Below are 26,230 nucleotides of genomic sequence, written 5' to 3'. Positions count from 1 at the left end.
AGGTCAGCACCCCGAAAAGAGAAGCTGAAACGAGCTACAAAAACTTAAATGGAGTATCTAGTATTCATCTAGATGTGTGTAGAGAAGGTTCTTAATATAATCCCTCGGAGAAAAGGAGATATAGTATTCATGTGCACTATGGACAAACGTTGTGACGCTGTAATTAAAGAAAATTACCCTGTCTCCAAAAGTCAGTGAGGTTTGAACAAGGTGATTTGCTTCCTTTATTGTATTCTTTGTTAGCTTTATAGAATGATTGCTACCTAGCAACAGAATATTAATTAAAATCTATTGTGAGCCTTGCGGTATCATGATGGAATGGCCTTGGTTTGTGTATTTGTGCAATGGGGTCATTTTTTTTGTAACAAATTGCTCTTTTTCTGGTTATAGGTATACAGCTAAATGGATTGAATGTACACCTATTACTAAAGCCCACAAAACCACTGGCTTTGATTTGAGGACAAAAGTATAGGTAAAATTAGATACAAATAATCCTAGGAACTGGAGGTCCCATAGATTATGAAAAAAGACATAGAACGCAATGTCTTGAGTGTTCTCATACAGGTGTTTATGAAGGCATTCAAAGTTTAGAGACACGTCTTATCGCAACAATAACTGATGAACTGATCAACATGAACATTGGATTGATCGATTTGGTTATAAAACCACATTTCTATTTTTGGCCCACAGTCACTTTTTATAGCTAATGAGATGATGTAAGGAGATGAAGAATGCACTGATAATGTCATCAATCAGCTTCCTAAATCATTTGTATAACATTGAATATTCTGTCAAGATACATTAAATATATTTCAGAATAATGTAAAAAGTAAAACAAGTGTTGGAATTTGAAAGAGCCAGCAACTACAAATGAAATCCATCCATTTTCATTTAAATAGCTCGTCTCCTAGCCAACATAAAAAAATAAAATACAGACAAGCAGTAAATCTTGGTTTGGGATTTGACCTATTGCTCATACCAGATAATACATAATGATAATAATGTGAAAATATATGCAACCACAGTGTTTCTTTGGAAAGAAAACATGGAATCAAACTATTGTCTGGTACATCATTGAACAAGGAAGTTTATGAATACTTGCCAGATGTATTACTATGGCTGGTGGAGTCACAAGAGAGGAAGTCTAGACCAGTGTCCCAAAAGTTTTGGTCAATGCGCATGTGCAATGCCTATTTCGTGCCAAAAAGGGCTTTCAGTACGGTATGAAGAAAGTGGGCATAATTTGGGCAGCGTGAGATGTTACATTATAATCCTGCCATGTGATGTCGACAGTCCTGACAGTATGTGGCCAGAGAATCTTGGCAGTTATGGTATTATATATTAACCTGAAAACGTGTGATTTTTGTCCTCAATAACTTAAGCTGGACAAATAGTTAAAAAAAAATTCATACTTCAAATCTAAGCTCATCAGTGCCATAAAGAACAATAGGGCACTAATAGTTAAAATACATGTTCGGAAGATTTAAAAAAAAAGAATATTAAAATTTTGGTCTGTCACAAGAAAAACAACAACAACAACAAACCCAGTTCATTCTTTTGCATGGCTGCTCAACTCCAGTGCGCAATGGCTACAGATATTGAATATCCGAGCTTGAACTCAGACATCTCTATTAAAACAGGGGAGAATACATAGAATTCCTTGCAACTCTGTGGCCAGTCCTGCTGTAACGTGTACATTCCAGCATGGAGGCAGTTAAACACGTTTAAGCATCTATTTTGTTATTACATTCCTTAATATGCCCTTTTACAAAAACTTCCCTAAGTGTTTCTTTTTCAAATAAGCTGGAGATAACAATTTTACCCTTTAGCGTGTGTAATTTAACAATGATTTTTTTCTTGGAAACCATCATTGTAGCCAATATACAGATTTTTCTCTTTCTACTGACCAATAAAGAGATCATAGCTGCACTAATGATGTTCATTAGACTGGCTAAGAGACTGGTAACCCAAGGGCGAATCAAGCCACATGGCCATTGGTAGCGAAATACACTCAGCAGACACTCTATCTGGTGAAGCCCTTTGGCCATTTCTGTCAGAGATCCATTATGACTACTTAAGATCTGTTGCATAGCACTGGTAAACTTTGCTGCATCATAGTTTTGTTGCCCCAAGTGGCCATACGTGGAAGTTCAAGTTGAAATAATCTATTGTCACTCTTTACCCCTTACTGGCATATCGCTGTATACCATCTATATTAAAGAATGTATTTCTTGCATTTGTATTCAAAAAATTTAGATATACAGTTGTATGTACTTGTACAGGGTTATATATTGTCTGAAATTCAGATTTTCCAGTTTGGTAAACAAAAAAGTTGATGGTGTGGAGCTAAAATAATTTTCCTATGAAATCAAAGGCCCCAGTATATTTAACAACATGAATATTATAATAGATTATTTTTCATAGGCATAGTATCTGATATGTTAGATATAATGCACTTTACCAGATCTTTTAAGTTCTAAGAAAATCCATCTAGTAACAAAGTCTTTTCAGAACCTTTGTCTTTCATCTCCACAACAGAACTGGACTTTGGAGTTCATTTTTCACCTTTGTTAGATCTTTTCAATATAGCCCCTGGAACACACTTACGCATCTGATTCCATTCACAAGCTTCATGTAAATAAACATATTTTTTTAAATGAAGATGTGCCTTAACAATTTGAAGTGATAGGCACATATACTTACGCATGATAAGCTGGATCTATACAGAAACAGCCCATAAACACTTGATGCCGTTGGTGTACCTGTACCTTATAACTCCTACCAAAGATGCCTTCCTCCAACTAGTTATCCACACAGGCCAAAATCCAATGACAATACCCCCATGGGAGTGTGTCGTTAACTTGAAACAATTGCATACGTTTTAGGTAATATCCTACAGGCTAAGAAAATGTGTATCATCGTAACACATGGTTAAGGTTAATATTTGTCTCGGTATAGTAGTAGTATATTTAGTTACGTTTCTACTGAAAGATAACTTTTTTGGTGATATCAATGGCAGTACCGTACTAGCAAGACTGTAACAAATAGTTAAAAGAAACAACACTTACCTGAACCCCTCTTAGTGACAACCTTCAAACTCTGTGTCAGGGTAGCATATAGGAGGATCAACTGTGGAATGGGAACTTTCATCTTTCAGCTCTTAAAAACTCTATAAAAGAAAAAGATAACAAATAAATGAAAAGAAAATGTTAAAGGCTGGAACATAGGCCTGTAGACCATAACGTGATATATTGTAATAGAAACAGTGGCTGGTAAAGTAGCAATGGGACTTTCACTGATACACTAAATAATTACTGTACCACTATATGACATCATATTCATGTAATTTAGTGTAATACACTAGATAAGAGCGTTCTAAGCCATTGGAGACATGTATCTGTTATATCCAATTAGTCCACCAGTTTAACTATGGCATATTTTAGGTATTTACTAAAAGTTCATAGCTGATTTACTGTATGAATATACCTTTTGTTATTCTATCTACATCTGCAATATGTACAGTTAAATTAGTATTTTTAAATGACAAAACTAGATGTGAGAAACGTTTTTCTGGTTTTCTTTTATTTAACTGTTAAATTTTTTTTAAAAAACAGCATTTACTGCTCTATGTAAAAGAAAGCATTTAATACATCAGTAGATCTTTATTATTTCCAGATATCTCTTGTAGTCATTTTGTTATCTTTGTAATCTTTACTTGCTATATATGGGAGTTTTCAAGACATAAAAAAAAACATATTCCAGATATTTTGCCAATAGCAGTTAATTCAATCAAAGCAAGACATATACCATGATGACACAAACCAAACTTTTTCAACCAAAAAATGTGGACAGTTAATCAAATTAACTAATTCCGTAACGTAACTAATTAAAATGTAGACAACTAAAGCTGTTCATAATTCAGAGCAGGCAGATACTGCAAGTTTGTGCTGATCTGTATCAATATCTTAGGGCTGCCAAGTATTCTATAAGTTTGTCTAAAGGGCTTTTAAGTTCTGCATGCATTATGCTCCTTCATACCTTAAACCAATTGATCCTGCGCTAGAAAATTAATTGAACACTTAAATGGGCAAGGGATAATCACAGCATAGCATCCAAGTCTAATCTTTGAAAGGATTTAACAAATTACACAAGGACGTTTATTTAAAAGGAAGAGAAATGTTAGAACAAGAGGCCAAAATCAGAGGTTCAGATGTAATGTAAGGACGTTTTACTTTACCGGGAGAATGGTAGATACATGGAACGGCTTCTTATTAGAAGTTGTAGTGGCTAATACAGTGTAGGATGCGTAGGATAGGCATATGGCTCCTAAATCTAAGACTAGACCAAAGGACTGATCATGGACTAATCATGGACAGACTAGATGGGCTGAATGGTTCCTTTCTGCCGTCAAATTTTACGAAATGTTGAAGTAAACTGGGCCTTTGTGTCTAAAGATTGTATTATTCATGTTATAAACAATAACATTTATTTTTAGATCAAAAAATAATGCCCATTTAACCTACATTCCTAGACAGAAATCATCCTTACTTAAGATTACAAGCCTTAGGGTAAATTTATTATGTAGCCCTCAAAAGTATTTTGATAATCTGCTTTTCATTTTTTGATGACTGAATAAGAAATTTCACACAGTTCCTATTACTTATACACCTCAATTTAGGATTAATGGTGACAACTTTGAAAATTACAACGCAGTTCTATCAACAGCATTCTTTGGATATAACAAGAGAACAGATGGCTTCGTTGATGATTATGTTGACTCTGCTGTCTCGAAGTCTGAGGCAGGAAAGCCTGGTTGGATTCCCATGTTTGCTCTTTGTGCACTTAGTCAAGTCACTTTATGTATAATAATAAGCAGTAAATAAACATCTAATAATGGAAGGCATTATCCCAAAACATCTCTGTATTCATGGTGTTACACCAAAACCAAAACTGATGATATTTATAGATAAAATAATAAAAGATGAAAAAATAATAATAAAGATGGAACCAGAATAAAATGTCTTCTGCATTTGAGAGTTATGTATCACAAAGTGGTCAAAGTGATGCGGTCGCTATAGCAACCAGTGGAATGTTTGTACTGTCATTCACATTGTAAAGCTGACGTGCCACAATTGATGGATAAGATTTTTTTTCTTACAATAATATTGGACAGTTTGTTTGTAACTCCAACTTGTCACAGGTTTGAAATGTTTCAGTGTATCATGTGTAAAACTGAAAAAGCACAAACCAGCAATTAATATTTGATACCTTTAAAAGGATATTTTTGGGTTTATTTCGAGTAACATGCTATATGGTCAAGACGATTTTTAAGCCTATACAATACATTCTTTTTAACCCCTTAATGACAAAGCCTGTACATGTACGGGCTCAAAATGCATTGTTTTCAATGGGTTTTGGGACCGCCCATTGTCCTTAAGGGGAAGCAACCATCTCCACCCAAGAAAGCTAAGATCATTGTTATTTAAAGACATATCCATGTGTCCATTATTTTATGAAAATAAAACTTTGTACCTTTGTTCCATTCTAAGGCAGTATTTTGACTGCCCTTTATATAAAATGTCGCATTCCATGAACAGACGTCACACAGCATTACTGCTAACATATTCATATCAATAGATTGGAATAACCTAGGCTTTTTCCTAGTATGATTTATCACTAAAAGCATAACTGATCTCCCCGTTGGTATTGCATCTGTGTACACGTAATTAGTAAAATGAAGATCAGGGAGGGCTTTAACAGATGTATTATGTGAATGATTATGTAGATGAACTTTAAATGACTTCCCTCATGTGACATGACCTTTGGAGTAAAATGAAATATATCCAGATTCATGTTTCACATTGATTAAATAGGAGTTCTTGTCAATAAATATTATTTACAATTCTGGTCAAGACCACCAGCTGACAATAAATAAACATTGGCATATGCCAGTGACTATTTAATGTAGCCATTAGTAGAACTAGAAGTTGTACTAGCCATAGAAAATAAAATGATTAGAGCGGTAGGATTACATGTATTGGTGAGTGCAGAAAATATAAGAGGTGACACATTATCAACTTATTTCTATAATAAAATCCTTAATTGGTGCCTTTCCTCTCTGACATATGTAATCAAATGAAAAGAATATCAGTACATCATTAACTTACTCTTCTGCCTGCTTTTGCAAGCAGCACAGGTTCAAACATCAACATTTAAAAAAAATCATAAAATAAGTTAGGACCTCTAATTTAATTCTTATGGTTATTGTACACAGTAGGGCTTTATTAAAATTATCTCTACCTAATTGATGCACTTTTTATATGGATCACTACATAAAGGAAACCTTTGGTCTCCTTTTCCATAGTCATATTGCTTTTAAGGAGAACCCAGCCATGTTAATTGGTCACAACAAGCCTCGGGGTGTATCAGTGCTGCCAGTCTATAGGAAAGAAATATTTAAAAAAGGATGATCTAGCTCAAAGTTATCTTTCTCAATGGGGAAAGCCATATGTATGAGCCAAAATGTCATCTAGGTCCTTTAGAAGGAAGGCCCTTGCACCAGGCATAATTGCAAGCATGTCCTCAGCCACTACTTAGTACCACTTCTTCCCTTTTTTCAGTAATACTGCCAAATGAAAAATGTTTTTAAGACATAAAGGCAAAGGGGATATGAAATTTTAAGTCAGACGAACAAAATCCTCACTGAGGGTTTGCCTTCTATTTTCCATAGAGCATTACAATGAAAAGTATAGACCTGTTGAAAATCGTCAAAGGTCAAAAGTCTAGGGTAGATGAAGAAATTATGCCTGTGCTAATATACATTATTACAGGAAAGAACTACATGCAATCATGGAAACTGAGACATACTCAAGAATAACTAGGCTTTTATGTTAATTACCCTAAAATATAGGATATCTTGATATTTAGCTGTGTTACTGAGGGGAAAGCTGTGCTTTTTATGCCAAGGCATGCTTCTAGTTTAGAGGAAAAAGTAGTGTTGATTTTCCTTTAATGTGATTATAGTCAATAAAATGTAATTGGGATCAGTCTGGTGCCTTTTTCCTCAATAGTGAATATTTGTAGCACCACCTGATGCTTCTTTAGAATAAACTGTGTTCATTAATTGTGTTTACTTTGCACAAATCCAAACATTAAAAAAAGAAAATAACAATTTGCAAATAGATAATAATAATAAACGTATGAGAGTGTGGAGTATGTAACAGTACTAGTAAAGAGTTTCTGAAGTTGTGTTCAGAAATTATAATTCATATCCATACATAGTGCTGGCAAGATAGAAGATGGGCAAATCTTCCCTCTATGTCCCTTCTCTCTTGATATGATGCAATGTGCTACTACAGGAATGATTTTTTTCAGTTCCACATGGCTATAGGTGGCAATAGTGGTCTGCATGAAATTTCCACGGACCATCAACATGAGCGTAAGTGATTAAATGCAAGATCTACAGACTCTCTGTACAGTATCATTTCATGTATGGAATTGGTGAAAGCATCTAGGTGCTTCATAAGTGCTGCTTCCCCTCTTTCTCCATGCCAGGGAAGCATCATTTAGCCGTACCCACTTCCCACTCAATTCCACATCAACTCATCATACCCCTTGCATGGCTAGCCTCGAACCCTTACGAACTCCTTTGTTAAAGGGACAGCTTTGGGTAGCCTGCCCTGGGAAGTTTCCAGATATTGTCTTATCCCATTACCATTTTATGGTAATTACACTCTATAACCTGCCCAGTTCCTTTGATTTGAATATTGATAAGAAAGTAGTACAAGTCATATCGTTTAGTTTTAAGTTTAATCTTAAAATTAAAACTGAAGGAAGGATAAGACAATGAGAGAATGTGTGCGCTACAATATACAAAATGAAACAAGAGATATAAGCCTGGGGGAAGTATGATCACTTGGACAATTTAAAACAGCATGTGAAAGTAAGTTCTGTTTTATTCAGGGACACTGTATGAAACAGTTTATTTCATCTCGGTAAGACGGATCAACAGGAACGTGATTCCAATTTCCTCCCTAAGGTATAAAGGTTGAGACGTTTAAGAGAAGGAGAGGTGGCAGGAAAAGGAAGAAATTACAATGAGTTCAATATGTGGAAGGATCTCAAATCTTATTAAAATGAGAGGGGTTATTATGAACCATCAAGAAAAATGAGAGCACCTGAAATCTGACATTCCATAATACACCATATGTTGCAGTTATTTGCTCCTCACAGTTATAAATATGATAATATTTCTGGGTGCTCAGTGAGATGGCCTCTATTCTAAAGCAGGTAATTCAATAAGTCTGAATTGCAGTGCCTCCATAAATCACATTTATCATCACAGATGATTTATTTTATCAATATTTCTCTATGACCCCCACCACTTTGATTTGACACGGTTGAAGGCTATTTATATTTGAACAAATCAACTTCCTTTTACATCTCCCGGTGGAATTAAATGTAAAAATGAGGTGTGGATACACATGAAAAAAAATCACAGGGACACCAGCAGAGGAAAGAGAAGTTGGTGGATTTGGATCCCAAAGAAGGGCTCTCCTTCCTACTTAGGTACATCTAAGATATATGCTCTATATGCATTATATGCCAGATTGTTGTTAGAGGGCCCTAGTCATCTATTATAATTATTATTACTATTGTTTTATATAGCACCATCAAATTCCGTAGCGCTGTACAATGGGTAGACAGGACATAACAAGTAGTATGTAACATAACAAATTGAGTTACAGACACAACAGGTGAGGAGGGCCCTGCTCATACGAGCTTATCTACTACATGATGATGCCATGTGTGATGCCAAATGTGACAATAAAGAAATCTCTGAGCCTGAAACTGCTAAGCATTCTCACTTTTCTCTGCACCTTTAACCCCTTAATGACAAAGCCCGTACATGTACGGGCTCAAAACGCATTGTTTTCAATGGGTTTAGGGACCGCCCATTGTCCTTAAGGGGTTAACTAAACAAGTATTTCTGGATGAAAAAAAAAAGTATTTTGCTAAGTCGAGTACTATTGTTAAAATGCCGTATAAACAGTGGAAAACAGTAAGCATTTTGAAAAGGAAAATTTGCTTTGTTTGTATACTTTTGCTGTATCCATGATTCACCGACTGACAAATCTTTGTAAAATTAATGATACCACAGTCCTTATCCAGAGTATTTGAACATCTAAGCATTATTGCATGAAGCTAAACCACATGCTAAGGTCTTCATATAGCAGCTACTGCAAACAATAGCACCTATAAATCAAGTTAATTGCACTGCTAAAACAAATGATATGGGTGCCTGGGTTTTTTAGACTTACATACATGAAGAAAATGTGGCAAATTTCTCTAAAGAATCAGCAGCGTGCTCTTTTGCGCTCCAATGCCGATAATCTGACACATTTGAGCAAATACAATTTGTAGATGACAATATAAATTTGGAGCAGTTCAAATATCCTTTAATAACCCCTCCCAAAAATTAGGTATATTTAAAATTAAACAAAATATTTATTTTGTGTCATTTATCTTAGAGTTTAAACGATACTGTTTTGTTATTTGTAGGCAGGATGGAGATAGCTATTGCAAGAATGGTCTGAGGTTCAAAATCAGCAATTGCCGATAAATGACAAGGATTATTCTGGGTGCCAGGTAGATGGGAAGGGCTATTATGCACTTGCCTGCTGGGCATTTTGTAGCGTGTGTCCAATGGTCAGTCAGCTGCTCTCCAAATGTTGCTACCAGGCGATTGCTAACTTGATTTTGTTTCAGCTGTATGTTATGGTGACCATATCAACTGTTCATGTTTCACGGACACATATACAATTGATATTGTTGCTGATCAGCACATGCAAAGTGCTATCATGAAGATGGTATACACTTATAAAACAGGGTAACAACTTACAAATGCATGTGAACTGTATGACTGTTATGGTAAGGCTAGCATGGGGTCATTCTTTACCTACCAATGCTCCACCAACCTCCTCGTCACCACTAATGTCCTTTCAAATACCAATTGTCCAAAGGGGGAACCTTATAGACCTTGAACTTATTTCTTTCACACACTTCCCTTGTGTTCTTGGTATTTACTGTTTAGTCTACCACACTTTTTAGCAAAGTGATGAACCTTTACATTTTCTTAATGTAAAGTAATAAGCCAATAGGTAAGTACATACTAGGGAACTTCCAGCAGTAGTGGGTCCTCCCTTTTCTGGGAGGGTGGCTTTGTGAGGTGGGGAGGTGGCCTACTACATGTGAAGACGTGCTAGCTGTGAGTGGAACTGGGCAGTCTATAGAGACCGGGCTGGGAGCAGAGTGGGTACGGCCAAGCATGCTCTCCTACCTACAGAAAGTGACCCTGGGTTAACGCTATGGAGATGTCTCGATGCATGTCTTAATGACAGGTTTGCACACAGACCATTATGTTTGCTCTACTAGAACCCCCAATGACATTTCAATGCTATTTTCCCTACTAAACAAAAAAAAGAGATTTTGTCATCAGGTTATCACAATAAGTTCCATTTTTAATTAATTTTATTTTATTTTTTTTTCTATAATTTACCTTATACTGTCACCATGGAAAGTTAACCATGACTGACTGGATTCTAAGAGTTATTGAAGAAAAAAGAAGAACATTATGCAACAAAATCTTGTGTGTTTTTAGTAGTATTATCAACATATCCCATATCTGTTTATTTCTTGCTGTTGTTTCAAAAGAAGGCAAAAAAAAACCCCAGTTGTGCACAAACTGGGGGGGGGGATTCCTTCTTGACCACAGAACGGCAGTCAGATATCTCCTTGGATCAAGAAGCTGTTTCTCCGTAATTTATAAATAAATAAATGCTAGCTGCTCATAAAAGCCTATACCGATAACACTAGTTTTCAAACATGTATACATTTCGCTGTTGGGAATACTGACTGGATAATACAAACTGCTGTGGATTCCAATGTAGTAATGTAACAGGTTAACAAAAAGCTAAATTAAACTGTGTTATTTTTATACATATAAAATCTTGTTTACTTGCTAAACATACCAAAAAATATAATCTTTTTTTTGCCGAAGAAAAACAGTCCCTATACACATAGTTTTTTTTTTCTAAGTCAAATTAAAACACACCAGCAACAGCTTCAAAGGTTAAGTAGATCCGATAAATAATAATTTGCTTTATGCAAGGTGGGACAGTTAATAGTAAACCTGGCATCATTACTCATTGTTCATTGCATCTCTGGAGTTATTTTTTTTTTTCTTCATTTAATTACATTGTGGAACTTCCTTTAATTCATATTGACATTTTGTCCATGAGATATATGTTAAGCCAACCTAGCAATCAACAGTTTTGTAAATGCGCATGGACTGTACTATGTTTATATTCTGACAGTAATTAATCAATTGAGGCTGTCATGTGTTAAATGTATAATTCAGAGGTAGAGTTAAGTGTATCATTTAAAGAGGAGTTGCCTAAGGTCTTAAAAGCCTATGTGAACCTACAGGGTACCCTATTTACATTGGCTGACTAGAAGGCATTACAATAAATCTTTGGCCTACCTTGTTTGTCGTCTTCCATGTTCATTGTATGTGTTATCCCAATTTCAATGTTTACATTTTTTCTAGGAATTTATACCTCCCAAAATGCCAATCAGAAAACTCTAGGGTGGACCATATAGAAGCAAAGCCTATCCAGATTCTGCTTTTTCTTTTAATTTTACTTTTAAAATATTATGGCCCCGTTTAAATCATTGTGTTTGCCTTGTTATGGAAAATATAACCAAAAAATAACATCAGGAATATTTTTTTGTCACCATTATTTGGTGTTATAATAGATTCAAGTATAATTATATTTTCTAGAATAATAGAAATTGTGCCTTTAATGAAGTGCAAAATATCCAGTAACTGTAAAATAAAATCAAAGCAAAAGCCCTAGTGTTACTCACGTCAACCGACGTTAAGTGCTAAATTATCCATTCATTTTGGCAAACATTTAAACTCTATACTTGACAAAAAGGGAATCTGGAAAGTTCCTTTCCCAATTACACTATTCCTTGACCTTGAAAAATGCATGTTCAGCAGAACTGAACCATAGATTAAGATCGACGCTGACATTTCAAGATCATTGGCTGGATGCACTAGGCAGCAGGTGGCTACACAATACAATGTTTTGCAGTGTGGATACATTGCATGTATGTCCAGCTGATGGCCACACACACTAAAGGTCAGGATTTGACACTTCAGTCATAATAAAGATGCATGGAATTCATGACTCAGTTTGGTCAGTTTGCTTGATGGCCAGTCTGGTCCTTAGGTTCCGACTATGCAGTAGGCCCTGCTCTATAGAAGTATCCTTATATACATTAAAATAAATGTACTCTTCAAATGCCATTTGAACTCATAGGGAAACAAATCAAGAGTCCTCCTTTTGCTCTGTATGTGTAGCACTGGTTCTGTTTCACAAGGTGTGTATTCTGAGTGTGATACCATTTTTAATTGCTGAATGTACCTCCCGTGGAGGTAACCTGTATTTCCTATCCTGTTTTTTTGTACCTCGTTTTTTTATACTGTCCCATGTCTAAAACCAGTACATATTTACTAGACATATCCACTTGCTCACTGGTTATCACTATGTAAATTCAGGAGTAGGATCCTCGAAAGCATTAATTCAATAAGGCCCATGATTAAGAGTTCTGTCTCATAAGACGTCAATATTTACCATCACATATCTAAATGGAGTGCTTGTCATTTTGTTGCATTGGACATATATCGCTTGGCCCCAGGAAAGGATACAGCAATTCAAAACTACTTCAACGTGAATCATACTCGATACACAAACTTTCCATTCTGGCCCCTAAAAGGATCAATGAGGGATTTAATTACACCCAGTTTCTGGATTATGTATAATGGAATCCCCATCACCTATATATAGGTCAGAAACTTTATTTAATGTATTGTTAATCTGGAATTGATCACGGTTAGCTGGAAAGTCTCTGTTAATATTTATCTAGTACTATTATACATGAAATAAATCCTCATTATTATTTTTTTACATATCTGTATACACATGTGTTTTTTTGTGGTATCATCTATTTTGAGTGATCATTCTTATTTACTAGGATCATGTATTTTTAATTTGCAATAATGTAAGGTTGTCCTTAAAGGATATTCATTATCTGACTTTAATATATATATATATATATATATATATATATAGATATATATATATACTGTATATATATATCTATATATATATATATATATATATATATATATATATATATATTTATAACGTATCTGTTATATATATATATATTGTAATATCCAAATTATTATTTATGGCATTATTAATGATGAGTTCAGCCATTTGAGTTAAAAGGCATTGTTCCATGTAATGTCTTCTTTGCCCTCTGCTAATATGTATCCTTGTTCTTTAAATGATACACCAATGGTGAATTAGGGATATGGAAGGGGAGTGACCAATCAGAAGGTTCTAAGTCAGAAGAAGCAGATGCTACTGCTATCAGTTTCACCTATGTCCCCTATGTCCCAGTAATTTGGTGAAACGCTTGTCGGGCACGCTGCTTTCTGGTTGAGCGACTGTCCTATCTTTTCATTTGTGGCTACACTGAACACGAACCCTTCATCTACACGGCTGACCTTACACTAGGAATTAATTATTAAAAGTTATATTTTATATTTACTACTGTGGCTTGGATTCCAATCAATTTGCTTATTTTGATCCGTTTATGGGTTTCCCCAATCTGTCTCTGATTGGACATAATGATAATAAGCTGTTTCATTAAATAGACCCCACAGGTCTGGCACCATTACATTTTTTTGGCTGTTCCTATTCAGCTATTTTAAGAGCCACCCTATGTGGAACAGCTTCTGAAAGGCATCCATGGTTTAAGTCCCAAACACTAAAGGATTAATGTATAGCGTTTTATTTTCTCTTTAATTACTTTATCGTTTTGCTTATAATTGCATTTAATTATTTTGAAGTGCACTTGGTATCCATAAGGCCAGATGACTAGGCTCTTATACAGTGCTTAAGTAATTTAATTTTAATCTTTCGCATCTTGTTAGGATAATGAAGTGCCTATTGGCAGCATAGGTGCCAGTGAGCCAATTAATACTCACATCATGATGTCAGTACACAGTCTTTGACCATTTTAGCATTGGTCCATGATCCAACTGATGATATTGTCAGTATAAATCAAAGGAACTTGGTGACAGAGAGATGAGGGAAAGGAAATCACATTTCCCAATGGGGTTTATATTTCAACCTTACAAATCTCTCAGTCACATAATGCAATAAAATGAATCAGAGACAGTTGATTGATTAAGGATTAATTTAATTAGCCCTTTGAGTATCAGAAGCTACAAAAGACAAACTCTGGTGAGTCAGCTGACATCAACTACAATGCTTATCGTGATTATTCTATAGAGGTGATCCTTAGCTGATGAAAACAGCTTAATTTTGCAGTTCAGTTAAAACTTGTATATGAAAGAAAGTGGAAGTAAAACAAGGTCAGAAAACTCAACAAAGGTCAGTAAATGTCCATTTACTACTGGAAGAACAAAAGAGGCAGGTATGACGTACCAATATTTGATCTCAAGATTGTTCATTTGTCTTTTATTGGTTATTTCTGTATCTTGCAAGAAGCCACCATCAAAATCCCGAAGGCCTTAAGGTATCTCAGGTAGGGCATTCATTATTATACATCATATGCCCAGTAAATGAACACCCAATGCATGTCAGCAGAAAGAAAAATTGACTTTCGTTTGACCAAAGTATATGCAAACCAGGGAGCCGTTAACAGTGGGCTAGGAATAAAAAAATAACATCAAAGCATCTCTGTCCAGAATTCTTAAAGTCTATTGGAAACTTGCATGGATTGTTTTTGGACATGTCTATATAGACATATGTGTATTACTATTGTTATTATTATTATTATTCCCTAATACATTAAGTTTATACAATTTCCATAACTGAAAGTATAATACAGAATAAATGTATAACCCGTATAATCCACCATTTAGAATGGTAACGGATGCCAAACATAGATAGAACAGATGTGGGTCAAGTGCTTAGAAAGACATGAGAATCTGCCATTCCCTTTAGGTTTTGAGTTGAAAGAAAGCAGAAACTGCCACAATTTTAGCTGAGAGTTACTGAATGTTCACAAACAAACACACCTCCCTCTGTTGCAATATTCTCTAAATTGGCTGGCTTTGGCTCCTTATGATAATTAGAAATTAGCCGTCCTAGAAAATCTCACGTGTGATCTCCAACATTTTTTCCTACTATATCTAAAATTAATGTTAACATCTCCCTTAATCTCTCATACTCAATTTTGACTCTGATTGTATAGTTTGTCTAGTCTCTTATAGTATAATCTGTCTGTTCTGGATCTAGTGCTGGGCAAGAGTTATAAATATCATACAAACCTGACCAACACATGTTCTATTGACAGTTTCAATAAAATGTGCTCTTCATTTTAAATATGACATGTATTTTCCATAGATAACACATGATATATCTATATGTTTGAAGGAAAAAAAACTGATTATGTATATTTATTAGTTATTTCTGTAGAAATATCCTTTCCATATTAAATATTTTTATCATGCAATGTAGCTGAAAGAAATTGAACACACGTCTCAGTAAAATAAACAATGTCAGATTCCTACACTGTATGTTGGCTTTGAATAAATGAGCAGTAGGTCCTGAGATATTTTCATGTTTGTTGGGATAAAAAAAACTGATTTAGCTACATTATTCGTATTGGGTATGCATATAAATTACTTCTGTACGGTCCCGATGAACAATGATTGTCACTTTAGACATTATCACCTAAATATGTCATTGTTCAGCAGAGCAAATATGTTTGGAAAGATATAACATGTCACACAACAGCCTGTCATCTCTTAACATCTTCATATTGGGGGAAAAAAAGCGTGATTCCAACTACCCACAATCCTTGTGTATGCAGCACTGACCACACTGATATGTGACATTAAATTCCTTTGTGGTAAATGTCAGAGAAAGTTCTAAAATTGTTGCGGTAAAAAGATCACCGAAAGAGTACGGTAATTAAAAAAAAAAAACGTATAGTTGAAAAAATTTACATTCTATCAAATAATTTCATTCTGTAGTGAATATGGTATTTAAAGTCTGGATATTTAAATAATAACAAAACAAACTGTTCTGGTCCTATCACTGAAAAAAAGTGAAAATCACATTAAAAAGTAAATATTTTTCATAGTCTCTCCTAGAGATCAGGGTCTGTCTTCAATGACGTTGATAAATATATAAAAAGTAACCAAATAGCGATTTTGCGTAAATTAAAATTGAATTAAAGATGAAAAAAAGTATACAAGCTATTCACTACACAAATTATTATATGTGTGGACTATAGCAGCGTTGTAATGGTTTCTGTGGTCTACATTCACCAGGCTTTCCAAGTTATCCAGGTATATGGCACTGTCTATAGAAATGAGACCACAAGGCCTGTGTTATACCTACCTGTCCGGCCCGGGTCCCACGGCGTTCCTCGCGCACGTCCCCCTCGTGTACTGACGTGCGCTCGACACGCACACGAGGGGGCGTGCGTATCGAGCAGGCACGCCTCCCAGCCACTGACAGCCTTGATCGGGCTGCTGCAGCATATCAGCGGCGATCAGAGAGACGATCCGCCGCTACATGCTCGCGGCGCCCGACCAGTGCCTCTTCTGCCTGTGTGGCGCTTCCGCGTTGCTCGCGGAGGTAACACAGGCAGTGGGGTTTGTTTGGTTGCCATTGTGACTACGCTATTATTGCGCCGGTCGCGATGACGTCATCTTACCTGCTCTCCCGCCATTGGCTCTATTTAAACTTCCTGGTCCTATGTTTCCTTGCCCGTTCAACGAGTCCATATATTTGTGGGTGTTTGTTTCTCTTGTGCCTTCTGATTGATTTTCACGTATACCAGACCTCGGCTTTCGTTCTTCTGACCTTGATCCTGCGCTGCCCGTTCCGACCTCGGCTATTGCTCTTTGACTTCGCTCCTGTGCTGCCTGCCCCGACCCCGGCTATTGTTCTTTGACTTCGCTCCTGTGCTGCCTGCCCCGATCCCGGCTATTGTTCTTTGACTTCGCTCCTGTGCTGCCTGCCCAGACCCCGGCTATTGTTCTTTGACTTCGCTCCTGTGCTGCCTGCCCCGATCTTGGCTTGTTTATCGGATATTCTCGCCATTCCTGCATTGTGGGTCCATCACCTGTGGTGCCTGATCCGACGTAACAGCCCGGCTATAGTTTAGCTATTAAACACATGAGTACATTTACAATGGATGTCATCATAAGGATCTGTTGTTTTCTTTTATCCTCATGTACTTCTTCGCAACTCTTCACGATTTATCCTGGGCTAATCCTATCTGTGGCATTGTTGGTAGGATTCTAATAGTAGGTATAATCCTTGGTCAGTACATAAATGAAATAGTCTAAAGGCAAAGGAACAATGACATAAAGGAAAACTCAAAGCCGTTTTGTAGTCAATCTGGTAGCAAGTCTATCTTGTCCAGTGCATCTTGTGACATGATCATGAGATGGTTGTGTAACGTTGTCTTGTCATGCTTCTCTTAGAAGGTTGTAGTATCTGCATAGTAGCAACCCTTCCAGAAACAAAGCAGTCGAATGGATGCAGCGTATATTTTGACAGTTCACAAAGTTCACACACAGATCTGACGCCTGATAAAACATATCAGACATCCATAACTCCATAAGTAAAAAAATATCGGCCAAATAAACTGTGTATAAAATTGTTATGTGGGAACTTGTTACAAAACAGATCTCGCTTCTGTTTTTTCTGTTCATTTTCGTTCATGATTTGAGAATTTGTAAACAATAGCGTAGGCTGTTAATGTTTAGCCTCTCAAGACCTGTAGTCATGTTAAATATAATAAAGCTCTTCTTTGGCATTAACAAAGTAAGATGGTCATCATGGTCAAAAACAGAATATTACATTAGAGAATTTAGCATGAAAGCGTGTATATTAGCTGGAAAAGACAATGCTTAGCTTATCTGAAATGTCAGCTCCCAAGATATCAACGTGGATTCTTTATAAGATGTTTCAGAACTCAGGATGGATTAAAGTATATAGAAGTATCACATTGACAGTAAAATATTTAGAATGACTTAAAAGATTTATACATGGGCATCAACGGAAACATTTCCAGTAGGCAATGACATGATAAAAGAGAGAAGATCAAGTCTAGATTTCTGTGCAAGACAACCCAAGGCTTAAACCCAGCCTAACCGTATCATGAAATTGCCCACTAAAGGCATAATTGCTTATGACACATTATGACTGTTATTTAAATATTATAGGCATTAGTGTGCCATGGTGAAAAAAAAAATAATATATATCAGATATAATTAGAAAACACTACTAATACTACTTAAAGGGAAAAAAATCCATAGTTCTCCCCAAAAGTGGCAATATTATAAAATTACTTTAAATTATGAAGGGGAAAGAACTTTAGAAATGTAAAAAAAAATTCTTATGTATTTTTTAAAACAAAATTTTTTGTTACTTTATACATATGTATTTTTTATTGATTGTGGCAAATATGAGGTCATTAATATTTTGCTTCAGGCCTCTAAGCAGTTTGATGGTAGGGCATTATTTGTATCCTCTAATATATAGATGTACCAGAAATGTTTTCCAGAAAGAAATTAAATCTAGAAAGTCCAATTGACATTCACAACAGCCACTGGGGTCAAAGAAATATTAAAGTAATTGTGGTATTAAAAATGAAATATAATTCTCGGTGTAAGCTTAACATTTATGATTAACACCTTTTCTGATAATGTGGACTGAAATACAATTAGTTACAGAACTAGCTTGCAGTGAATGACTAAATAGTGATTCCTCCAGACTCATTACATATGAAGAGCTTTTAGTAGATTAATCTACTACATCGAGTCATCTATTTTTCTTTTTCTCATGACAGTTCTGTGGCCTTCAGAATTCCAGGATATTGAATTGTGAAAAAGTAACTGTTATGAATATTGATGAAATTCAGTGAATGAACTAATATAAGTACAATTACCATTTAAGATGTATTTAAAGTAAAGAAGGTCCCAGTATAGGGATGACAAATGCCCTGGGAGTCCAGGATGCCCTGAGTTAAAGATTTTGGGTCTCTGTCTGCAACTTGCCTAATTTGTGCTTACTTGCAATGCCACATAGAGCTACTGAGATGTCGAGTAATTTATTCCCAAATGTACCTTTTGTCTTCTGCTTTATGGGCTTTCTCTGCAGTAAATATATGTTGGACATGATTGATTTACGCACATTAAGCACATCGGCTTCCAAATATACTTAGGCTATTTTAATACTGGGTCACTTGATTGTTATATGCCTTGGGCTGAATAATTCACATTGGCACTCATTGGCACTCGTTCTACAACAATCACTGCACCGCTTAGCACTCTGGCCTGGATGCATGCTAGAAAATGTGTGGACCTGTCAATGGAGGAACCCTGCTCTATGGAGAATCAAAAGAGGCTTACATGTCCACTGGGTGTAAAAGATTCTGTAAGGCTGAGACCCAACACATGCTATACATGTACATTCAGATGTTTAGTCACTAATCCCAGAGTTTAGTCAAGGCACAACTCTGGGATAACCTGTGGAAAATTGCAAGAGTACTCGACAAATTCGCTTTTAGCTAAGAAACTCTAGCTTCCATGTGTTGAGGTGACTGTGTCCTTCATTGATTTTAACTGGACTGATATAAGATTCTTGTGGGGCTCACAAAAAATAATAGGGGTCAGCAGTGGCCCAGGAACCCTGCAATTTTATTGAATGAAGGTCGAGGTGGTCCTACAAATCAGAAAGCCATCTCAAAGCTGTTTCTAGGAAAAACCTGGACCTTTATGAATAGACCCCATAGACAAGATAAGTTATAAATCTGTTATTGAGCACAGTACAATGGTACAAATGTGTAGTTTTTGTCCATGTTTAGTCATGCCTACTTAAATCCACAATTTAAATCTCAAAAATAAGTAATAAAATAATGGGTATAGTAAACTATAGTATAAACTTAATTTCTATCACTTGGACTTGGTTGCATTGCCATAAAGAATGAGCTCAGTGGGGTGTTTAGGAAGGAAACGCCACCCAAAATCACATGATTGCTTCCAACGTCAACTTAACAAACCACATTAAACCTGCTGTATACTTCTTACAATCTAAGCAATTGCATGCACACCGTCATCCTGTGTAGTCTACCTGTATAGTCTAACTCCCGAAATTACGCATTCAGCAAATATTTTACGTTTTGTTATAGGGTTATGTCATGGGATTCATTATCTCAATGTCGTTTAGACACCATTATGGTGCAGTCGCACATTACTTCTGCATCTGGTAAGGGGAATATTCTTTTTATATAAAGTTATAAATAAAAACAGATGTTACTTTTTATTGGATATCAAAAACCTCTCTTGCAAACAATAGTTTGTACTTCAAAAAGTTACTAAAGTATGAAAACAAAGCAACTTTTTTTATGAAGCCCTTGATGCTCTCTTCAAGAAACATCACATTGATGAAAGTTGAGAAATATACAGATCTGTAATTATGAAGGACAGAAAAACAAAATAATTGCGAGTGAGTGACCATGAATTCTAGCTAAGTGCCAATTTTCTACCATGTCAACTACAAATAGCAAACCTCAAAGAACAGGCAAAATTACTTTTTTAGCCTTAATCTGTGTCCAATTTTTACAATCACAGATTATTGTGCCCTTTTTATTGAACAATTAAACAATTTTAACAAAGGTTAATGGAGTTGAACCCCCAATAATTAAAGGTGTGGTTCCTTGTAGAAACACGTTCCTGTTCTGTACCAGGGTTATCTTAGTTAAAGTCCTATTTAGGAGCAATCAAGCCAGAAATATTACGTGTCAGCATACCAGATTCCATTTCTGGCTTCATTACACATATGTTTGCCGTGCAATGATCCCAACCACTTCGGAATGGCTCAGTTCACCCTTATTCGGTAAAATCACTCATTTCAATCTAAAACTAATCCATTTGAGCTGGTTTGCTTAACTGACCAAATATGTACATTTCCTTGAATAACTTTGCAAATTAGACTACATTATGGTCTTCATACGATATATCATAAAAATCTGTATACTTAAATACATTATTCTTGCAACAAAAAAATACATTGTCTTAGGTTGTCCATGGGTTCTTCAGTACTTTTCTCAAAAAGCATCTTCCTCTATTTTATCCTTTATTTATTATTTATTTATTTATTTATTTGGTTGTTTGCTAATTTCCTACTTTAAGCCAATATGGTCTGCTTGCTTTTTTTGTTCGGAATTATGTGCATTTCCTTTTTTTTTCTATGAAAGCACAGGAATATTTGCAGCTGAGAGTCAGAATCCTGAAACTATTTATCATCGTAACAAATAACAGGACCAAAGATTGTCAAGTTCACCGGAACAACATTACTACTAGGCCACTTATCTCCAGAACTTTACTTATCCGTTTGGAAGAGTATAATGTTTTTCCAGCTTCAGAAAGAAAGAGAACACAAAAGAAATATCCAAAAGAAGCTATGCCTGTTTATATGTATACTCTATATACCCTCTAGGTTTTTATCATGGCACCCATCGTGCCACAAGCAACAAAGGGGGCCGTGAGTAGCTGCTATGTTTTGTTATAATGTAGCCACACCACTGAGTATAATTCATAATACTCTTTAATAGACAGATACATTGTATGTTAAAAACATTAGAAAAATGATGTAGGTAGGACCCAAAATGGGTGAAAAATCCTTTTTATTTTTATTATCGTATTGAGTAATACCGAAAGCATAACTAAGCAAATTTCAGTCTCCTTTTTTAAAAAGTTCTTAAAATAAACAGGTGGCAGATTGGCTAAGAAATTCAAAATGTTCTACTTTCTTTAAACAAATCATTTAGTTTGGGTGCAGCCAATTACAATAAGCTTATCTGGAGAGCATGGTAGATTTACTTGACTTACGAAATACTTGGACATGGAAATCTAAAATTGCCTCCACTTTAGTTTATTTTCTAGTAGGTGAGTGAGCCCTATATAATAAATATTCCTTTTTTGTGTGTATTTTGTGCTATTGTTTACTTGGTACTTTAGTACACATTCTCCATCTTTAATGTGTGGGCCATAATTGTTCTTAAAGGTATCCACATTTTTACTAAGGATGATCTAAATAAAATGAATGATTCAAAAAAGCTATTTTTGTTGATAAAGCATTTTCAGACAATATTTGTGATATAGCTGGCACATTAGAAGGGCTTGTAAAAGTATGTTTTAACCCTGCTCACATTATTGACACTGCCAACATCCAAATAGATTGTCCATGTATTACAAACCCATGATTCACTTTATGTAGAATGAATAATTTAGGCACTTTAGTTAAGAAAAACAAAACAATTTATCATCATATCAGCACAAAAAGGCCAAACTTTGTCAGCTCCCTGAAAATGGCATTAAAGCTAAGACATTTATCTATAGATCAGTCTCCTTCCAAGCAAGACTGAAAAGTGTCAAGTTCAGGTGAGGACACTTTAAAAGTGCCAGGCGCCCAACAGAAGCTACACAGGGACTAGGCAAAAGAAATTCAATTTGAGGGATTATGTTTAGCAATACAAATACTAATGCCTATTTTCTAAGCTTTGAGCGCCTTTTGTATTCACGTTATAGTTGGACCGAAGCCCAGAGAGAGCTGAGGACTATATTAAAAACCTGCTAGGTGCTTATATGGCTGATTGAGATATAAGAGACAGTGAATGCACTTTATGGCACATTGGGTGTAGTTATCTGTTGTTTTTAAGCCTTCATTTCAATTAGTTTACCCATAATATTGATACAAATTCAAAGGTGTTTTGTGACTGGGTCAATTTAATTTCAGGTTAGACAATAAAAACACAATTATTCAAAAATCATATCAACTAGGAAAAAAATTCTAAAGCTATTGAACACTGCTTGATGTATTACAATGATACAAAGTAAGGGTTTTGGTATTATGATAAAGGTTATAGGGCTTTCTTAAGAAGACAGTTTTGACTGGTGACAATTAGCTGACCAAAAAGAAGAAACAGAAGAAATAAAGACCAGAGGTTTTCCAATTGTTTCTACAGACACATTAAAGACTGTTTACCAACATCTAGTGATTTCAGAATAATGGTTGTTTTTTTTAAGAATCATTAATTCTCTCACTCATTCACACATTTTACACATATTCATTAATGCATTTTCAAAAATCATTCAAGCAATTCATTCACACATTAATTCATTCTATCATTCATACACAATTCATTTGCATATAAATTCAGATTCTCACTCATGCCCTGCTGAAGCAGGGCACGAAGGTATGAGATCAAATTCCACCGCCCCTCATTCTCCTCTGCACTGTGCTGCCTGGGTGCCATGCACCCTGTGCACCTGCCTTGGTGCAGCCCTGGCCTTGGTGATAGGATGGCCACCTTGCGACCCTGCTGCTATGGCGCCCTGCGCGTCCGCACAGCTCGCACACCCCAAACGCCGGCCCTAACAGTCAGCAACCTGGCCACGTGCCAAATCTGAAGGCTTTGTGTGCCCGTTGTGGCTCGCCATCTCTGGTATAAGGAAACTAACATTAAGTATAATATAGGAAAGTTACTAGAAATATACTTTTAATGACTTTTATTATTCAATATTATATGCAGTAGCCCTTCTTCTTATAATAATTATTATTAGTATCCTTTATTTAAATTTCAGCATGGTATTTATTTTTATATTTGTAAATTGTAGACTTTGTTTTTGGATGTATACATGAATGTACACTTCTAACTGGCCTATTTTGTTCAGGTTTTCTAAATAGTTTATATTTTTTTCTAATACTTTTTGTTGTTTAGATACGTGAGTTACTCAGATGCTTTGTTGTTGTTTTTTTAAATTATTTATTTTTCAAGTTTACAACATTTCGGTATTAAGCCTAAAGTCAATTCAAGCATAACAGCTGAAAAACACTGAAAAAAAAATGGGAAGGGGTCAGCAGCAGAGAATATTGGAAGCCTCCTGCGGTTCTGTCTGATCATCGTCAACCACAGGATTATGATGATACTGTCAGTAACGTATAAGAGCTGTAGAATTTTTTAAGATGCACCTTGTGCAGCGTGAGCAATGAGAGTCAATTCACCACAATTCCAACTGTATGCTAATTTCCATATTGATTTTCTTTCTTGTTAAATAAATATCATTATGAAACGTGAAATTTGATCATTTACTAAGTGATCTTTACTACTGAGAAAAGGCAGATAGAAATTGTCACTGTTCCATGAAGTTAAGATTTATGCCATTTTCTTAATTTTTCTTCATGCTTCTTAGCATGAACAAATGTAACAATTAATTGTGTTTTAAACCACAAAATATGGAACTCTTTAATCTTAATTTACATTGACTGCATGTCAATATGGCTCATTATCAATGAAATTTAGATGTTCTTAATCCATATGCTATGCTGTGAGTATTTCATGAGGTTTGATGATGTTTATGCAGCAACACTGAGTGGGCTACAAACAGAAATCTGTTTCTGAATAATAAAAAAACCACAATATTGTTTGGCTACTTACAGTGGATAATTTATTTTAAGAGGACACTCATGTCCATTTTTTCAGGCATCAGGGAACTAGAGTTAGTTCTGCTCCTGCTGGTGCTCATAACTGTTGCTATACACATAGAGCCTATAGAGTATTACGTAGATATGATAACTATGACACTGGGAGGGTAGATAAGTGGCGGTAGAGGCTACTACACTGAGGCATAAAGCTACCCTGAATCTAAAGACAAGACCAAGGACTGGTTAAGGTTTGAGTTGTTACGTCAGGAAATGTGGGAAGACTTAGTGGACCGGATGGTTCTTATCTGCAGTCAAATCTATGTTTCTAAGTGGGGATGAAAGCTGATTATGGTTGCAGTGTTTGCTCTATCAGTTTCATAATTACTTATGCTGGTTGGAAAACACCATCTCCCACTCTAAGGTTTCTTAAGTACTAAGTGACCTATGTCTTTAGAACCCCTCGGCTTTCTAACCTATGTTGCTTTCTAACATAGGAGAGAATCCCGAAAGCAGCTTAGTAAACTGTATCATAGGGTCATAGGGTCTGAATTAATATATTTTACTGTATTAGGATAGACAGTATGAGTTGTCTTTCTACTAAACTTCTTGTGAACTGTGAACCATTGTAGTAATATTTACGTTAAATGTATATGTTAAAGTGTCCTTAGACTCCTCGGACCATGTGATGTGTGTTAGTTTTACCTTTTAAATGTGTGTTAATTGAACGTAGACCTGTCTACAGATTTCAAGACTTGCACTATTTTTCTACTGACCCTATTGAATTGCAGGTGTTACCATTGGGTTTAATTGAAGCATTTTTAGAGCTTGTTATACAGATTCTAGATTTGATGATTTAATTTTAGACAGGCCATTCAACTAATCATCTCTGTTCAAACCAATTAAGGCTCAAGACAAGTCATTGAATCAGGTCTATGTACCTATATGTCATCTGCCAGATTGTGTCATTAATATTGTAACTAGACAATTTTATTCTGTTGCTTTGTTTCATTTTTGTATAATTTATTGTGTTACTATACTACTAGATCTGCATGGGACAAGACAAGCCATCACTGATTTCTGTATTATATTCTTTTACAAAGTACAGCCAGAAGCAATATACATTTTGAACAAGTGTAAAATAGCACAAAGGCATGTTTTCTTGGTAAATATGGAGTCAACCATGAATATGATTTGGATACAATCGCTACTGAAATAAAAGATGTTCATTACTACATCAATCAAAGTTTCGCAGGGAAAATTCATTGATATTCAAGCCATATTTTATACTACTGACATTACTAGTAAGATTTGTTACATAGTATGAAATAAAGAAAGAAAATGTTGGTGATAAAAATTCAGCTGCATAAAAGTAGGTCATCTATTTTGTTTATATCATAGTATAGCCCTGGGTCTCACACATGTTAAAAATATAAGAAAGAACAGAAAAATTCTCTTTCAAATACTGATCCTTACATTAATGATATTTTTTGTCTCAAATGGCACAGGCATATCTTCAAGGTATCATATAGAATAAGAGACAAGGGACACTTCAATACATGATTTAAATTTAAAAAATGTCCCTTTTTAAGTCAGAAAGTAATCTTGGCATTAAC

At 35.4% G+C, this 26,230-nt stretch overlaps 1 protein-coding gene across 1 annotated transcript in view; it reads right to left on the bottom strand.

Annotated features, from left to right (window-relative positions):
• IL1RAPL1 (interleukin 1 receptor accessory protein like 1) overlaps nucleotides 1-26,230 on the bottom strand; it is a 541,156-nt gene that overhangs the window by 425,513 nt on the left and 89,413 nt on the right. The window contains exon 2 of the mRNA XM_053457345.1: nucleotides 3,069-3,169. Coding sequence (XP_053313320.1) covers nucleotides 3,069-3,150 — 82 coding nt within the window. The 5' untranslated portion in view covers nucleotides 3,151-3,169. The remainder of the gene's footprint in view (nucleotides 1-3,068; nucleotides 3,170-26,230) is intronic.

Source organism: Spea bombifrons, chromosome 2 (assembly GCF_027358695.1).
Source record: "Spea bombifrons isolate aSpeBom1 chromosome 2, aSpeBom1.2.pri, whole genome shotgun sequence".
Taxonomy (NCBI): Eukaryota; Metazoa; Chordata; class Amphibia; order Anura; family Pelobatidae; genus Spea; species Spea bombifrons.
This window is presented reverse-complemented; position numbering and strand designations above follow the sequence as displayed.